The 16581-nt window shown below is 42.1% G+C and overlaps 3 protein-coding genes across 3 annotated transcripts; 1 reads left to right on the forward strand and 2 right to left on the reverse strand.

The window, feature by feature from the left end:
• Positions 1–1359: 1359 nt before the first annotated feature.
• On the reverse strand, positions 1360–5711 carry ube2v2 (ubiquitin-conjugating enzyme E2 variant 2). Its single transcript, XM_028427208.1, has 4 exons — positions 5555–5711; positions 2424–2572; positions 2211–2336; positions 1360–2016 (listed from the first exon to the last, which is right to left on the reverse strand). The coding sequence occupies exons 1-4, from the start codon at positions 5568–5570 to the stop codon at positions 1870–1872; spliced, it is 438 nt and encodes a 145-aa protein (XP_028283009.1). The 5' UTR covers positions 5571–5711; the 3' UTR covers positions 1360–1869.
• Positions 5712–6384: 673 nt separating this feature from the next.
• Positions 6385–12776, reverse strand: mcm4 (minichromosome maintenance complex component 4). The gene is made up of 17 exons (XM_028427207.1): positions 12722–12776; positions 11713–11787; positions 11442–11600; positions 11188–11345; positions 11008–11109; positions 10825–10920; positions 10453–10548; positions 10114–10252; positions 9702–9922; positions 9440–9560; positions 8982–9241; positions 8414–8779; positions 8202–8329; positions 7612–7819; positions 7285–7513; positions 7021–7154; positions 6385–6848 (listed from the first exon to the last, which is right to left on the reverse strand). The coding sequence occupies exons 2-17, from the start codon at positions 11771–11773 to the stop codon at positions 6753–6755; spliced, it is 2574 nt and encodes an 857-aa protein (XP_028283008.1). The 5' UTR covers positions 11774–11787; positions 12722–12776; the 3' UTR covers positions 6385–6752.
• Positions 12777–15198: 2422 nt separating this feature from the next.
• cebpd (CCAAT enhancer binding protein delta) lies at positions 15199–16522 on the forward strand. The gene has a single exon (XM_028426769.1). The coding sequence runs from the start codon at positions 15336–15338 to the stop codon at positions 16212–16214; it is 879 nt and encodes a 292-aa protein (XP_028282570.1). The 5' UTR covers positions 15199–15335; the 3' UTR covers positions 16215–16522.
• The last annotated feature ends 59 nt before the right edge of the window (positions 16523–16581 follow it).

The following is a 16581-nucleotide window of genomic DNA, read 5'->3' on the forward strand; positions in this document are numbered from 1 at the left end:
ATCCCCACGCAAAAACACGAAACGAGATGCAGTCCTGGAGTCTTTATGCGTGCCACCTGTTTATGAAGTGACCCCGAATGCAGCAGCACTGCATCTTTGAATGACCATCACCTATGCAGAGTACTTGCCGAGCTGCAGAAGCAGTTTTACAATCAGGGTCAGTGCGGCCGACCTCAGCCCCCGAGACGAGACAAGCTGCTCCGAGTCAGGCTGCAGCGAGGGAGATACACAGCAGGGAGGTCAGGCAGGTCGAACGAGGAGACTGCCACAGTTCACTTCTTGATGGCACACACACACCGAGTGCTGCAGCCTGGTCTTACAGAGGAACAACTTGTAATTTAAGAATTATTTTTTCATTACTTTAAGCCAATGTCATTAACTTTATAGAGATTTTAATTATAAAACATGATTTGATTTGACTTTTTTTGTGAATGAACATCAGTGTATGAAAGGGTGAATCACAAGTGGTTTCAGTGCAACAATATTTGTGATGTTTCTTAATTTTCTTGATAAATATAGCTAAAAAAAAAATCACAATTTAAAGGGTGTCCAATTTAATCTGCACACAGAGGATCATACAATCTGCAGCGAACTCCTTTAAAAGCCCATTTGGTTAATTAAACTTTATGAATAATCAAAGAGCTGAAAAGAAACAAAAGGTCAAATTCTCAGAGGGAACAGTAGCCCTGCTTCTCCGTGCCACACCAGATATCTGCTATCAAACGCTGCACTGTGTTGAGATTAAAGGAATTAAAGCACACCATGACAACCATTAGGAAACAGGCTTGTTTATCTAATTGATATGCAACTACACAAGAACAGCAGTGTATAATAAGTGGCGATTGATTATATTATACTAATCAGGACATATTATGTATCCGCGGTGGTGTCACACAGTAGCCTCATTAACCTGGTTTCCATTACACGGCCCAGCGGTGAAACAGTACTCACAACATAATGTCTGAATTGTGTGTCCAGTTGCCAAGAGGAGTCAACTTGTCAGCTAAGGCCCTCTTGTGGGAAAAGTTGCAACTGTAGGTAAAAGTTTTGTTGGCGGTGGGGGGGGGGGGGGAGTCAAACACACTTAAATATTGAGATTATGATTTTTTTTTCTCATTTTGTTTTGTAGACAGTGATTTTAATTTCAGAAAATCACAAGGTCATACACCTGCCATTTTCACTAAAGTTAAATGCAAGGGTTTCAGAACAGAACAGGCTTCAACGTCCGTTACATGTCAAAGAGCTGCAGAACAGAAACATACTGGTATTGTGTCAAATACAGATATATATATTTATATATTTATAAAAAGAAAAACTTTCTTACCTTGTGACACTATTTTTAGACTACAGCCACAGATCAATATTCAGCCATCTGAGCATAAATCACTGAACCTTCCTAATTTTTTTTTTTTTTTTTTTTTCCCCCATTTTAAATACTAACAATTTAATTGTGTGGCTTCTCTTGGACTACGTATTAGTTACAGAACATGCCTTCATACACCCATCTTGCTGTTTATTTCAGTGATCAATCATTGGAACATAAAACTAGGGACTCTGGTACAGCCTCTGTGTGGCATCATGCTTCCCTCTTCAAGCCTAATCAAGCTGGAACAGGTCGAACATAAAAATCATTGTCAAAGTAACTTTATTAAAGGCAGATAACTGTGGTCTTGTAGTCTTTTTTTAAACTATCTATTCACTGCTTAACTGCAGGGACAATATTTTTTACTCAATGAGCTATGTAATAAGAAAGTCCAATCTTGCTCTTGCAGACGATATTGTTGATGTGCGAAGTGAGCCTCTTGATGATTTTACACAATATTTCTAAGAGTAAGGTTTAAGACAGAGGGTCGAGACAATCCATTACGATTAAGTGCTGTAGGTCTGTCCTTCTGGTGGTTGTGGAAGCTTCATATTTTCTTTGGACATCATTAGACGCCTTAACTCTTGAAGAACAATTTTAATGCTATAAGAATTCTGCCATTTTGCTAATATTGGTATGCTACGTGAATCCACCTGTGAAGGAAGAGAAGGGAGGGAGGGGAAAAAAATAAATTACTGAATCAATCACTGTGACAAAACCGCTGACAGTGACTTATTGCACAGCTCACATCCAAGTACAGGACAACTGCAAAACTATTTCTGAACAACAAATGACAAAAAGATGCAACACTCATTCATAACCTCGTCAGATCTGTCGTGACACTTACCGTCCCGTTGGAATTATTTATCCCATTCATGCTAATTTTTGTTACAAATCTAACAGTCGGTGCTGTCTCTGGGTATCTAGGTCCACATTCCACTTTCAGACTGTATATCCTGTTCTCATAATTGGTCTGAAAAACAAGAAACAGAATCCCGTTACACCGGCAGACATTTTCTGAAAGGTGTAACAATCCACAGACTGAATTGGCTTCACTTACTCTCGCTGGTCCGATGATCATGCCTGTCCATCGTGTGAGAGTCATGTCTTCGTCATCCTCGAGGCCCCAGCTGACTGTGCCGTCACCTTCGCCCTTCTGGCCCTCTTCAAGCTCTTCCAACAAGCGAAAATTGCGTGGAACTTTAACTCCTAAGACAAAACATAATATAATCACAGATTTTAAAGACATTCTCATAGTCTACATTACTCCTTATTGTAGCAGAGGCAAGCAGTTTATTTTTAAAGTCAATCACACTGTGTCCCATTGCGGTAAAACCCAGCATCATGTTGAATGTGCATTAATCTACCGGACAGAGTACGTCCGACAGGTAAGGGAAGTCTGAGAGTAGTAAGACGCACACTGACAAAATATAAAAAAACAGAATACACTGCAGAAAGCATGAATCCAAAAGGTCCTGAAAGACCGGTTTAACTGAATGACAAGGGATTAGCCATTCAACAGAAAAAGAAAATCAAGAACGTAACTGACATTTGATGGCTATGATTACATTTCTTTGTTCTTTTATTACCATTTCTCTGACAGAACAAAATGTTATTTTAAAAAGTTTTGATAGTCACTAATTTCTGACATTCTACAGACCAAAAGATTAACCAGCAAAATGACTGGCAAATTAATCAGCATAGTAAAACACACTGAAACAATTAGCTGAAAGCCATAAAAACTATTAGCAGCCACTTAATTAATTGCTTTTATTCAATTACTTTTTCACAGAAAGAACTCATTACTGTGTTTTGTCACTGCTCTTGCTCCAACTGTGCTTCAGTTCATGAAAACGTTTTTTTTTTTTTTTTTAGTTTTTTTTTAGAAATATAACACACCCGAGATGTAAGACCATAAAACGTGTACAAGGCAAGAAAAGGGGATAAGATGGATGACAACAGACTGATACTACATGCACAAGGCCACAGCATGCTTCGTCAACCTACTACACGGAACTGCGTCCAATTTGATACCTCATACACAAGGCGTCCAAAGACATCTGATGCTGCAACACAGCAATGCTTAACAAAAATCTGCACTCTTGACAGCTGTTTGGAAAGAGTCATGAGTTTCGAAGCACGCGGGCCTATACTGCTGATTTTTTAACAAACGATTCAGAGCAACATCCAGCCATCTTATGACCGGCTGTAACAGCCAGGTTGATAATAAGATCATTCAAAGCTACTCAATCAAATGTTCAGCTACTTGGAAAAGGTTCTTGGAAGACTGTTGATATGCTGGCATTAAACACATAGGCTTGACAGGCACTCACGGCCGTGTAAATGATGAACCACTTAGAGCTTATGACTGGAGGAGTGGTGGAACCTGAAGGGACAGCACTTACATAAAGCTGCTGCTATTCATAACTGGGATCCTGAAGACGAATTTACAGAAAAGGAAGTGAAAGGAGTGTGTTTTTTAAAAAGCCTATGTGACTAAGCCACTCAAAATTATTCAACTCTCTTTATCTATTTCACTTAAACTAATCTCAGAGGACAGTAATCTTTTTTTTAAGTCACTATTTAGCAGTGGCCACCATGAGAGTCTCAAGTGTGCCCATTTATCAAACTGCAATGACTTACAACAACTCAGGATTCACACCTAAACACATGTTAAGATGATATTCATAGTCAAGTCTGCCTGTCAGCTGAGCAAGTAATAAAAAAAACTAGTGCTTAAAGTCTCAACCTGCAAAATGACTGTACATTTGTACTTTTCCCTGTGGCTGTCCTTGCCTGTTCTTGTTGGGCTCAGTGGAATGCAATGCTACCGGTGCTGCAGAAATGTGAAGCATGTGTCAAACTAAGTTCTTGGTTCAAAGTATTATCTTCACAAACTTCATGTACTAGTTTTACTGCTGGAATAAATGTTTGATTTTCTTTGGATCAAAATGGTGACTCAAATCTGTACAGTCTTCATTATTTACATTTCCGGTAGTTAAGGTGGAAACTTAAACCGTCTTAAGTTAAAATGAATCCGCAGGTCGCGCCAACCCTGAAGTAGTTTCGATAAACAAGTTACTTCCTAGTTTTTCCGCTTCGTATTTTGTTATAATCGTTACTCCGTGTGCGTGACACATGAGAAAATATGCTTCCTTCACACAGAGTACGTGTTTTCATGTACATGTATATCTATTTTTTTTATTGCTCTGTAATCAACGGAGTTTATTTTGTTGTAGTTTCAGAACCACGCTTCCTGATGAGCGCTGAAACTAAAATGGGCTCCGTCTATTTGCTGAAACAAAGCGTGACAACTACGGTAGCTGTTGTGTTTCATCAGCCCTGTGCATTTCTACACACCCCCGCCCTACAACACCAAACATCTACCTCACGTTTAAAACCGCAGCAATGTTGCAATAATCATTTATTAAGACAAAAAAAACGTTGAATCCAAAACATTTTTTAATAATACTGCTGGTGCTAATATCCGCAGCAACAAGACTGTTTTTTCTACATTTAAACATTTCGGTTGCCGTAATGTTTGTATGTTGTGTGCAATGTGTCACAGAAACACTCTTAAAATCTTTGCAGTGCATTTCCGCATGTTGTGTTAATGCAGTCAAATGATGAGTAAAGCACACAAAGACGGGCTATAATTTCAGAATAAGGTATTTCGGATCAAGTGACCTGCTAGCCGGACCAAAAGGGATCGACGTTCACTCACTACCGCGCGGTGCTGGAATATTCTAGTGGCTAAGTTAGCCCTGCTAGCTAGAACCGTCTGCGGTTGTTTACAATCCTCTGACTAACAGCGGCTTAAATGCCTCATTAAACTTATAGAGCATGATATACTAATTACTAAGTTTTCTTTTTCCACACACAAAGTCAGACTGTGCGATACGGGCGCTTATTTCTGAGACCTTATGCTATTTCAGCTAACTCACGGGGAAGCTATTCACTCGCCTCGCGTTAGCTAGGTTAGCCAACACAGTAGCTCCACGACATAGATGGCACCCGTGAAGACCATTGCTTTGTCGAGAGCATGTATTTAGCAGAACGCTGTAATTCAGATCGCTTCTATTATAGTCTGACGCGCACAAGTAGCTCAGTTTAAAGGGTAAGATCATAGTGAGGTTCCGGTTTCGGCCGCATTTTGTGTCGCTGTAAATGTTAGTTTGAAGACACACAAACCTGAGGAGGCCGCCATCTTCTTCAGCCGAGTCCAGAAGCGTACAGAAGTGTGACATCACAGCGGTTATTAAAACCGAGCGAGCAGCAGCATCACACCGGCGGAGCAGCGCACTGCAAGCGGCGCTTCACTGGGCTTCACTGGGCAGCTCCAATACAAACAGCTCCAACTGAGCACGTAGTTCACAAAACATGCAGCTATAACATGCAACCATCAACTTAAGTTAATGTTATCAATAGAGACTTTTAATGTTAAAGTCCTACATATTTATATTTCCTTTTTTGTCAGGAGCTAAATCATTTCATAATTATCATTTTTAATTCATTAGGTTAATAAAAATCAATCATTTTCAGCTAAGTTTAAAAAACGTCAGCAGCAATTATTGCTGTAATTCTTGGAAGTACTTAAAAAATGTGATCAAATATATATATATATATATATATATATATATATATATATATATATATATATATATATATATATATATATATATAGTTATGTATTTTTTTCTTGGCTGCAGCCTAGCTTTTAATCTTTTTTTTAATTATGACTGTGAAACATATTAAACTGTACTCTCATCTATTGGTACAGGTATCCTGTAATATTTCATTTTTGCTGGATTGCGATGCACACCTCAGTGCATAATAGTAAGATCCAATGTCTAATGTCTTGTAAATATATGTTGGGTCACAGATTAGGCAGAATGACAGATGTGCAGGCCAACAGGACCAAAAAAAATGGTTTTTCAAAGGAAAATATGTATGAAATATAGTGACTAAAACCAATAAATGTCCCGAGAACTTTCAGTGAAGACATTTTTTTATTTGCTCTATTAACAAGTGATCTAAGCAAGCTACTCTTAAAGACAACTCAGCTGTAGAAATGATAAGTACTCAAAGGGAATATGTGGAATGAGTTCAGCTTGCTTTTCAACATTCCAAAAGACAAAAGATACAACAGAGAAAAGCAGTACAGGTAACAAACAGAACCTTATAAATATCAGCTCCATTAACTGACACTGTATCCATGTTTTTTTGTTTTCTTTTTCAACAAGACATCAACATTCGGCTAATCTGAATCATCCAGAAAGCAGATGCTGCTTCATTTATACCAAACATTTTTTCTTCTATACAACAGCATGAAAAAAAGACACCAGATAGACTTTAAAATTAAGGACTGTACATAATTGTAGGGTGCGCCTCAAGCAAGGAGGCGAACAGTCTTTCCAGTGACTGTCAAGTAATCCTCATCAGCCAGGGCCCGCAGTGCCTCGTCGAACAGCTCCCTAGTGATGGCCTGCAGACAGGGAGACGGGAAGTCATGGCAGGAAGTCAAAACAAAAAAGTACTTAATAATATACTTAATATCGAATAAATTAAGGGTTAGGGTTAAGGAAAAGCTGCCAGAGTTACAGCGTGCTGTCGCTCCATCTTAAAAATACACCAATGAAAGGCAGCAAGTCACTCACAGTTTCAGACTGGCCTCTGAGGTCATCGAGCAGCTGCTGGTATTTCATGGCAGGTGTCTTTCCCTTCGCCTGGATCAGCTTCTTCAGGGCTTGGGCGACCTCTTCTTTGCGCTTGCGAGCTGTTGCACTCATACCTGTAAACAGAAAAACAACACACTGAAATGCATTGTCTGGGTAGGAAGGCATCAATTCAGCTGCTTTATTTAACAGCAGACACATTAAAAGTTTCCTCAAATGAATTTTTTAATTAAACGGACTTCATACCAGTTGTCAGAATAGAGATGTCAACAAATCCTGTCCTGGGGTCAGTGGCCGACTGTTTGAGGGCCTCTCTGTGCAACCGCTTGGCCTCCTCCACGTCGATGGTCTCCACCTTCTCAGAGAAACGCACCTTAGCGTGCGCCTCTGCCAAGCGAATCAGGGACTCCAGCTGTCTGGGGTAGGCGGACACCATCCCGCGGCCGCTGCCAATTTTCCTCATGTCGACGTAAGCCTGAGGACAAACGTGCACGAGGTCAGCGATGATCACAGTTTATGTAAATAAAGGTTCAAGTATGGCCGGAGAAGTTTGTGAATTCAAAGAAAACCGACCTCGATGAGAGCCTGGCTGGCTTCCTCGCTCAGTCGTGGGTTAATGTATGTTCGTGCATATGCAATGTAGTCCCTCAACACAGCCATGTCGAGGAACTCTTCCTCCATCTGCTCCTCGCTCTGGTAGTAGAGGGATACCAGGTGGTGGGCCAGCCTGCGGTCGTAAGCCTCATCCTGGGGATCCAGCATCAGAAAGATGAGGTCGAATCTGGTGGAGGAGAAATATGTTACCATGCTGGGTGGATATCAAGTATATGATTAAAAAGTTGCCCTTTTAAACCTGACTGAGTGACCACTGCCTGTAGAGCTGTCAGTTATTCTACTACAATTTAATGATTGAAACAGAAGCTTCATTCTAATATTAACTGGCTGCAAAGTCTGACATGCAGCTCACTGTAGCTTCAGTCTAAAGGACGGAAACAAAGACATGCTAAGGAACAGAGAAAGGAGCGGCCTCCAACCCGTCATGTTACTTTTTATTATATTCTTACTGATGCCCTTTGACCCCGTTTGGCTATAAATTAACCATCTTTGTCATCAATCATTTAACCCGCTCTGTGTGAGGGGTTACTTTCTGATCAGGTGCTCACCTGGACAACAGTGTGTGAGGCAGCTGGATGTTTTCGATCGTAGTCTTTTTGGGGTTCCACTGAGACTCAATGGGGTTTGCGGCTGCTAAAACAGCAGTGCGGGCATTCAGCTGGCAAATAATCCCTGCCTGCAGACACAGAGAAGAGACAAATGTTTTGTGATGGAAAACTTCATTATCTTCATCTTACACACTGTTTACAATCTGACGTACCTTGGCAATGGAGAGGGTCTGCTGCTCCATGACCTCGTGCAGCACCGACCGAGTGCTGTCACTCATCTTGTCAAACTCGTCAATGCAACAGATGCCGTTGTCACTCAGCACCAGAGCTCCGGTCTGCAGGACCAGCTGCTTGGTCTCTGGGTCCTTCATGACGTAGGCAGTGAGACCCACAGCGCTGGAACCCTTTCCTGATGTGTACTGGCCGCGGGGGACCAGGTTGTAGACATACTGGAGCAGCTGGGACTTGCTGGTACCGGGGTCTCCACAGAGGAGGATGTTGACCTCTGCACGGAAGTGACCCCGACCGGTCTGACTGAAGTCCTTACGGGTGCCGCCAAACAGCTGCAGTAAGATGCCCTGGAACCAACACAGATGGAAGAAAATGATTCAAATCTAAATTACTATGGTATCCACATGATGCATTCAAGTACTATGGAAAGGTTCAAACTTTATGATTTTACTTATTTTTAAATCAATAACCAGAACGGTTTAGGAACATGATGCACATGATCTTTGACTTTGCGTGGTTGCCTTTTGTTTAAACTTGTGTCACACACACCTTTTTGATGTCCTCGTGTTCGTAGATACTCGGAGCGAGTGCAGAGGAGAGGCGCTCATAGACGTCGGGCTTGGCTGCCAGCTCCTTCAGGGTCTGCACGCGGTCTTCGGTGAACAGCTTCTGTTCCGCCTCCTCGTCCAAACCGTGCAGGCGCTTCTCATCCGTCTTGCGGAAGTGGATGGCATCTATGTGGGTCTTGTAGACGGCCTTCACGTTGTTCTGGCGTGGGTTCACGCGCATGGGGACGGCTCTGTAGATACCTGCACAGACAGAACGTGCTTATTTCAACTGAAGGAAAAAGGGCTATGACTATATCTATACTAATTAGGAAAATATACAATAAAAAGGTATTCATTTTCAGGCAAAATTAAATTTTATAGTTGAATTTTCTTTTTTTTAAAAAAAGGAAAATACATGGCAAGTTCATGCCTTGGGCTGCACATACTAGGAGATCTTACCTGTGATATTTATTCTGTCACCTGGCTGCACCTTATCAACCAGATCATTATGAGCATAAACAATAGTTGTGTGCGGCGTCTGACCAGCTGGCATGTCCTCAGGAGACTCCTGAATTTTGATCTGTTGTAGAAGAAGATCAGTAATGGAACAGATGTCATCAACTCAATGGCAACACATGCAATTACCACCTAACATATTCTGAGATTAGGTGTCGCTGACTGTAAGCAATCTGCCCCTTTATAAGCCCCACCGAACTCTCACCATCTGTTTGTCTGAAAAGACTGAGCGATTGTGAATGAGCGCCAGGCTGTGGGTGGTGTTGCAGTTGCGACACACAGCCGGTTCAGCGATGCGCCCGCGATCCACCTCCACACGGGTGGTGAAAGCGCACACCTGGCACTGGAAGAAACCCTCCTGCATCTCAGGGATGAGCTGTGAGTTGCGGATCACCATGCCACTGATGGTGATCAGCTGATCGATGTCTGTGGGGGCAACACATAAGGGCAAACAGAAGCTTTAAGACCGAAGCTGATACCTCAACGTTCACAGAAAGCCCACACTAAACATGGGTTGGGATATCTTGCAAACGGTGAGCCTAATGAGTGTCATCTCTCTTTGTAGACATTTGGCGACACAGGTTGGGTTTAATACAAACACACACACACACGCCCACCTTCTGGGTTCAGGCTCCTCATGTTTCTGGTTTTCAAGGCGTTGTAGGGGCGGACTTGGATCTGGTACTCGAGGATTGAGTCTGGGAATCGCTCAAAGAAAAGCTCGTTGACTGCCATGTCAAAGGTTGGGATGACTTCCTGCAAAGAAAGCAAAGAACCACAAAGTTCTTTTCAGGGCTTAAAGTGCTATGAAGCTAAAATAAAAATGGTCACTAATCAATAAAAAACAACAGAATTTTGTCATGTTTATGTGAATTATTTGAAATAGTTTTAACACCAAGGAGTGAATAAACTGTTTCAAAGAGAGTATATAACAAAATGATAGGTTCATCTTTTACCTGTGGGTAGCAGATGAGCTGTCGGTAAAGTTCTGCATCAAAGGACTGCACATGGAGACAGTTCACATTCAGCACGGGGTCACCAACAACACTGATCTGTGAGACAAAGGGAAAAATGCAAGTGGTCACATTTAAATCAAAATTAACCTCCTAATGTTTTTACAATTTCAAGAGTTTCCATTAATAACAGACATTATAGAACTATAATGTGGATAAAAGGTCAAAACAGAAGAAGTAACCTTTTTAAAAAATGCCCATATGGACAGAGAGTAAGAAGCTACCAGCAGCTACGGTGCTCTCTATTCTCCACCATCCAAAAATGTGATGTGTGTGTATAAATCAGCACAATGAGCAGATAAATGAGTCCTGCACCTCTTCCAGCTTCTGCATGTATAAAGGCTCATTCAGGTCCAAACCAGCATTCTCATCTTCAGTGGAGGTCGGGTCGATGAATCTCTGCAGAAATCTCTGTGAGCAAAGCAAGACAAAGCATTAACTCTTGCACTAGTAAGGGCGATACTTTAACATAATAGACACTTGTGCCTGTTTTTATACCTGAAACTTCTCCTTGCAGGTCCCGACATTAACATCCGTCCCCCAGATCACCAGTTTCTGGCCTGCGTTTGGCTCACTGGCAGCTGCACCTTCCGTGGATGGCTGAATGCAGACAGTGAACAGTTAACATCTTTGGCTCAGTATTGTATGTGCCTATGACACAGTATTCTTACTACTGACCGGCTCAGACTGAAGATCGACTTGAGGAGCCTTCCGGACTGAACCCAGATCCGGACGCTGTCTGGCTGGTGTGCCACGCACTGCGCTGCGTGGGGTCCCCCTTGAGCTGGGAGTCCCATACATCAGTGGGGAACTCATGTCCACCTCATTTGGTTGAACTGTTAAAGGAGACAAGTTCAAAGATCTTAAGAAGTGAAAACTATGTTTTTTTTGTTGTGAATTTTATTTTAGGTTGACGATAACCACTTCTGTACCTGATGGTCGTGGGCTGGAGAACAAAGAAGTGTCCTGTGCTGCAGCAGGACTGAGCATATCAGTGGCTGGGGAGGTGGGCAGGGGCATCAGGTCCCCCGTGGAGGAGTCCTGGCCTCTGCGCCGCTGAGAAGGAGGAGAGGTTGGGCCCTCACTACTGGCTGCAGTTACAGAACACAAAAAGAAGTCAGTCATGTGTAATCCAGACACCCATTACCTACAAATCTATCTGTATGAAGACGATCATAAGAAGCTACAGTGCAGTGAACTCACGTGTGGCTGGGTTGGGGGTCCTTCCCCGTTTGCGGCCAGGAGTTGATGTGGGAGAAGACATTGTTGCTGAGATATCTATTGATAAAGAAAATATGTGAGATTTCACTCTGTTACAAGTGGACATAAAGAGAGGTGGAACACACTGTTTGTATTTCCTCGAGCTGTATACAGGCTGGGTGCGTTCAGCTGAGAAGAGCTGATCATCTGGGATATTTCAATAAATATATTGTTGATTTCCAGAAAATGAGTGGTACTGAAACCCAAACGTTTCAAATGTTCCTCATTTTGCCCATTTCTCTCACTGTTTCAAGTCAGTATTCTCAGTTTCTGACACACATACTCATCATGTTAAGAGTTCAGTTTCAGATGTATTCTTGTATTTCAGTTGATGGTTGGATTACTCTGTATCTGTGAAGACTAATTCATCCAGGTCATGCAATATCAAAGAGTTTAAAATCCAGACAACCATTTGAATACTTAGTCTAGTCTAGTCCCTGTTTATACTACAGTCCTGACCCTGCAGATAAAGACTGCACAAACAGTCCTTTAGGTTTAACTCTTCTTAATAATAAACGCAAGTTACACTACAGAAGGTATATAAAAAAGCTTAAATGTCAACATTTGTTAACTTTGTTTAACACAAGTTAAAACAGGATTCCTTTCACGGGTTATGCGTTATGTTAAATCTAGAAAATATATTTTCTTCAACACATTCCATTGTTTTGTTTGTCAGTGTGTTTTGATGATGTCTGCATCATCTTGCTGCTACTTCTACAAAAGAATCCAGTTAAAATCAACACAACTTCAGGCTCCATTTGACATGTGGCTGCAGAGGACACAATAAGCTGACACGATCTGTCAGTGTTTGACTAGATAAAGGCTTAAAATACACATGAAAATAACAAAACACACTCGAGCATATTCAGCTGAACTTCCTCAACAACACACAACGTGATAAAACTGACATATGTGTCGGTTTAAAAACCTAAATAAACGAATCTCTACTTACCTCTACTTGTGTGTTCGTGCGGCTGCTGCAGCTGTGGCGCGAAACTGCGAGTGACGTTCTTTTCGCGGGGAAGTTTGGGCCAATGGGAGAGCAGGAATAGCTTTTGCTTTCCGGCCGACTAATTCAACAGAAGAGGGGGACTTTCTGTTGAGTTTCTACCGTAATACTTTAAATACACATAAAGACATTTCATTAAAATAAAATAAATAGTTGGTAAAAATAAAAATACATTATAAATTTAGTCTAGTTCACCGGTGGATATATAAAATATAAAATTCCTTTTATACGTGTAGTCTAGTTTTCTCTGAAACCCCTGAGCTGTTTTGGTTTGGTCCAACATTAAGTACGCTTTTTTTCTGCTTTTATCTTTATTGAGAGTTTACAGAAATACAAATGTAAAAGCAAATACGATAAGTAAAAATAATAATAATTAAATTGATTAATACAAAAGAACAATGTCATCACATCTCCATCTACGGTGATAACATATAATTTATTAATATGTATTTTGTAACTTTCCTTAATTTTTGATGAGATTATAATATCTAAAGTTTGACATTTGTTACGATGCGAGTACGAGTAAGAATGTGGACACTGTTTACAGGAAGGGCCTAGAGTCGCCTCTACTTTCTGAGGCAGCTGAGGTCCTTCAACATCTGCAGGACGATGCTGAGGATGTTCTATGAGTCAGTGGTGGCCAGTGCCATCATGTACTGTTGTCTGCTGGGGCAGCAGTCTGAGGGTGAGGGACATAAACAGACTCAACAGAATCATCAGGAAGGCCGGCCATGTTGTGGGAGAGGACCTGGACTCTCTGACAGAGGTGTGTCAGAGGAGGATGTTGGCCAAAATAAAGACCATACTGGACTGTCCCTCTCACCCGCTCCACACTGTGCTGACCAGCTACAGGAGCTCGTTCAGTAACAGACTCCGACTCCCACGATGCACCACTGAGAGACACAGGAAGTCATTCCAGCCTGTCTCAATCAAACTACTGAACTCTGAACTGTAACAGTCACTCAGACACTGTACATTCATACTGGTACATTCATGTGATGCTCTTTACTATGTAAAGGTTTTTATACAGTAGCAAATATGTTTCTTCTTCTTTAGAAACAACTCAGGGATTTAAATGCTATCTAGGTATTTAGATATTTAATATATATTTCAATTTCATATTTCAATTTATCTTTGATTTCTAGTTGTCTGTAACAAACAAGAATTTCCCCTCAGGGATAAATAAAGTAATTCTGATTCTGATTCTGATTCTGATGCCATATAAACAAAATATCGCACCCACAGTGGCCAAAACGTTTAAACAGTGAAGGGGTTAAATGTTCCTGCTAAAATATTAACTCCAAATAGCTGCAAAATATATATACCTACTGAATATGGTAATCATAAAGGTTAGAATGTCCTGAGACGTCTTTTTTACTTTACCACCACTTTACATTACCCTGGTGGCACACACACAGCTGGTGCCATAAGGTGGCGCTGTTTACCACTGGAGAAAGCAGCATGAGGGAGGAAAAGTACTGCACTTCCTATGAGGAAAACACGGGAACATTTCCGAGAAGCGTGAACACATGTGAGATTTAATGGAGCTGCGTGTACAGACACCATAAGAATACCAGCCCCTTTAATGAACGTTCTGCTATAACTGTTCCTCTGTGCACTAACATACATACGTACTGATGAAAACATGACGTTTAAATGTGCTTTTTATTATTTTTATTATACAGAAAGAAGTACTTTAGCCTCTTTAAATATACTTAAATAGTTATTTAAATATATTTCTTGAGTGTTTCTATTTCAAGCAGCTTTATACTTTAACTTTACAACATTAATATGCAAAATTTTGAAGCATAATAATAATCCAACCATAATATATGACACATACACAGGATTTTTTAGGAATATATTGCTGTAATTTTAGGTAGAGTTCACAGTCTATATTAATACTATATAGCTACTTTTACTTGTAATCAAACGCTGAATCTGTTTCAGGACTTTGCCAAATATACCATAATATTTGCTGAAATGTAAACTGATAACAAGCCGCCATGTTCCCAGGCTCATGGTGGTCAATGTTCCAGCAGGTGATGTGAATAGTTTCAGTCAGATGTGTATGTTCTTGGTGTCCACGCAGCCAGAGCCGAGCTGCACTATGTAAACAACCCTGAACCATTCATACAATCATAGTAAAAAAGCGGGTGGCCGCGCGCTCCCCGCCCCTCTGCCCCTTATATGGGAAGTTAACTGCTGCCACGTGACCTCCGTGCGGATTTGACTGGCTCATGAGAGGGCGGCATGTGTGACGTCAGCGAGGGAACGATACAAAACACTCCGCGAAAGTAGAGTCGCCTCAGAGAAGTGACAGGAGATGTTCCATGTGTGTTTCCATCAGTGACAGGACAGCGACGGTCCACACCGAGGGATAAACACCGAAAAACAAGAGTTTAAGAAACAAACATAAGGGACGGAGTGCGCCTGCGCAGAAAGAAAGAGCAGCAACTGCTGGGCTTTCGTGAGCAGAGCTGTCAAACCTGTGGGTTATCTTTTAAAAAAAAACTTTATTTCACTCCTTACCCACGTGGACAAGCCAGCAGGGTTCATGTGTGACATATACAGCCTGGACTCTCACTGCGTGTCTCCACGATGCAACATGAGTTGGGGGATGGAGCCTGCTAACTTCTACGAGAGCACCAAGCTGGGCGGCCCGCAGCAGGGGGTCTGCAAGCCGGGCAGCAGGATCGACGCTGCGGGCGAGGACACCACCATGGTGGAGCTGAGCACCACCCCCGCCATGTACGACGACGAGAGTGCCATCGACTTCAGCCAGTACATCGAGTCCATGACAGCTGTGCCAAACCTGGAGCTGTGCAACGATGAGCTCTTCCTCGACCTCTTCAACACTGTGAAGCAGGAGAAGGCGGATTTTTACAACATGTCCAGCGCCGTGCTGCAGGGAGGCATGCAGCAGCTGCCGCCCAGCTACGCCGCGGAGAGGAAGGCTGACAGCGGGCTGGACAAGGGGGCGTTCAGTGCGCCCATCAAGCAGGAGTCCGAATGGAGTGACAGCGACATGTCTTCATCCCTGCCCTCCCAGATCGAGACCTGCGCCCAGACCTCCGTCAGCCTCACCACGGGGCAGCCAACTCCCCCGACAACCCCGGAGCCCGTGTCGGCTGTCAGCCCGGGCAAATCCCCGCGAAAGATCAGCAGGGAAAAGGGGAAGAAGTCGGTGGACAGGTACAGTGTGGAGTACCGACAGAGGCGAGAGAGGAATAACATAGCAGTGAGGAAAAGCAGGGACAAAGCAAAGAGGCGCAACATGGAGATGCAGCAGAAGCTGGTTGAACTGAGCTCCGAAAACGACAGGCTTCACAAAACCATCGAGCAGCTAACCAGAGAGCTCAGCGGGCTCAGAGAGTTCTTCAAGCAGATGCCCAACTCCTCCTTTGGGGGCTCTGTGAGCGCAGAGAGCCGGTGACAGTTTCATTCTTCTATGAACTGAGCTTTTTTTAGGAGACATACCTCAACAGACACTTTACCATCTGTACCAGATGTATTTTAAGCTTACCATAATGGCACTGGAAAATATGTTGTTGCTGCCATATTTTTGTGGGATTTTCTCTGTATTAAATTATTTTATGACTGCATTTACATGATGTTATACCTGTTATGGTACCTGTTTTATAATTCCAAACTTTGTATAAGAGCCAGAGCATGATCTTTTATATAGTTTGTATGAAACCTTGAAAAACATTTTTTTTGTTTATGGAATCTATAATAAAACATTGCTGAAAAGCTGCAGAACTCTCTGGTCTTGTGAGTAATCTTTGCACGTCATGATTGGT

This window comes from Parambassis ranga, chromosome 17, assembly GCF_900634625.1.
Source record: "Parambassis ranga chromosome 17, fParRan2.1, whole genome shotgun sequence".
NCBI lineage: Eukaryota > Metazoa > Chordata > Actinopteri > Ambassidae > Parambassis > Parambassis ranga.

Coding starts and splice junctions, on each gene's coding strand:
- ube2v2 (XM_028427208.1), bottom strand. Junction 2,337..2,423: donor TGATCATCGGACCAGCGAGA/GTAAGTGAAGCC, acceptor CTTGTTTTTCAG/ACCAATTATGAGAACAGGAT. Junction 2,017..2,210: donor TAAATAATTCCAACGGGACG/GTAAGTGTCACG, acceptor CTTCCTTCACAG/GTGGATTCACGTAGCATACC.
- mcm4 (XM_028427207.1), bottom strand. CDS start 11,773: ATGTCTTCTCCCACATCAACTCCTGGCCGCAAACGGGGAAGGACCCCC. Junction 8,330..8,413: donor AGACCCTCTCCATTGCCAAG/GTACGTCAGATT, acceptor CTGTGTCTGCAG/GCAGGGATTATTTGCCAGCT. Junction 7,514..7,611: donor CCAGCCAGGCTCTCATCGAG/GTCGGTTTTCTT, acceptor GTTTGTCCTCAG/GCTTACGTCGACATGAGGAA.
- cebpd (XM_028426769.1), top strand. CDS start 15,336: ATGTGTGACATATACAGCCTGGACTCTCACTGCGTGTCTCCACGATGC.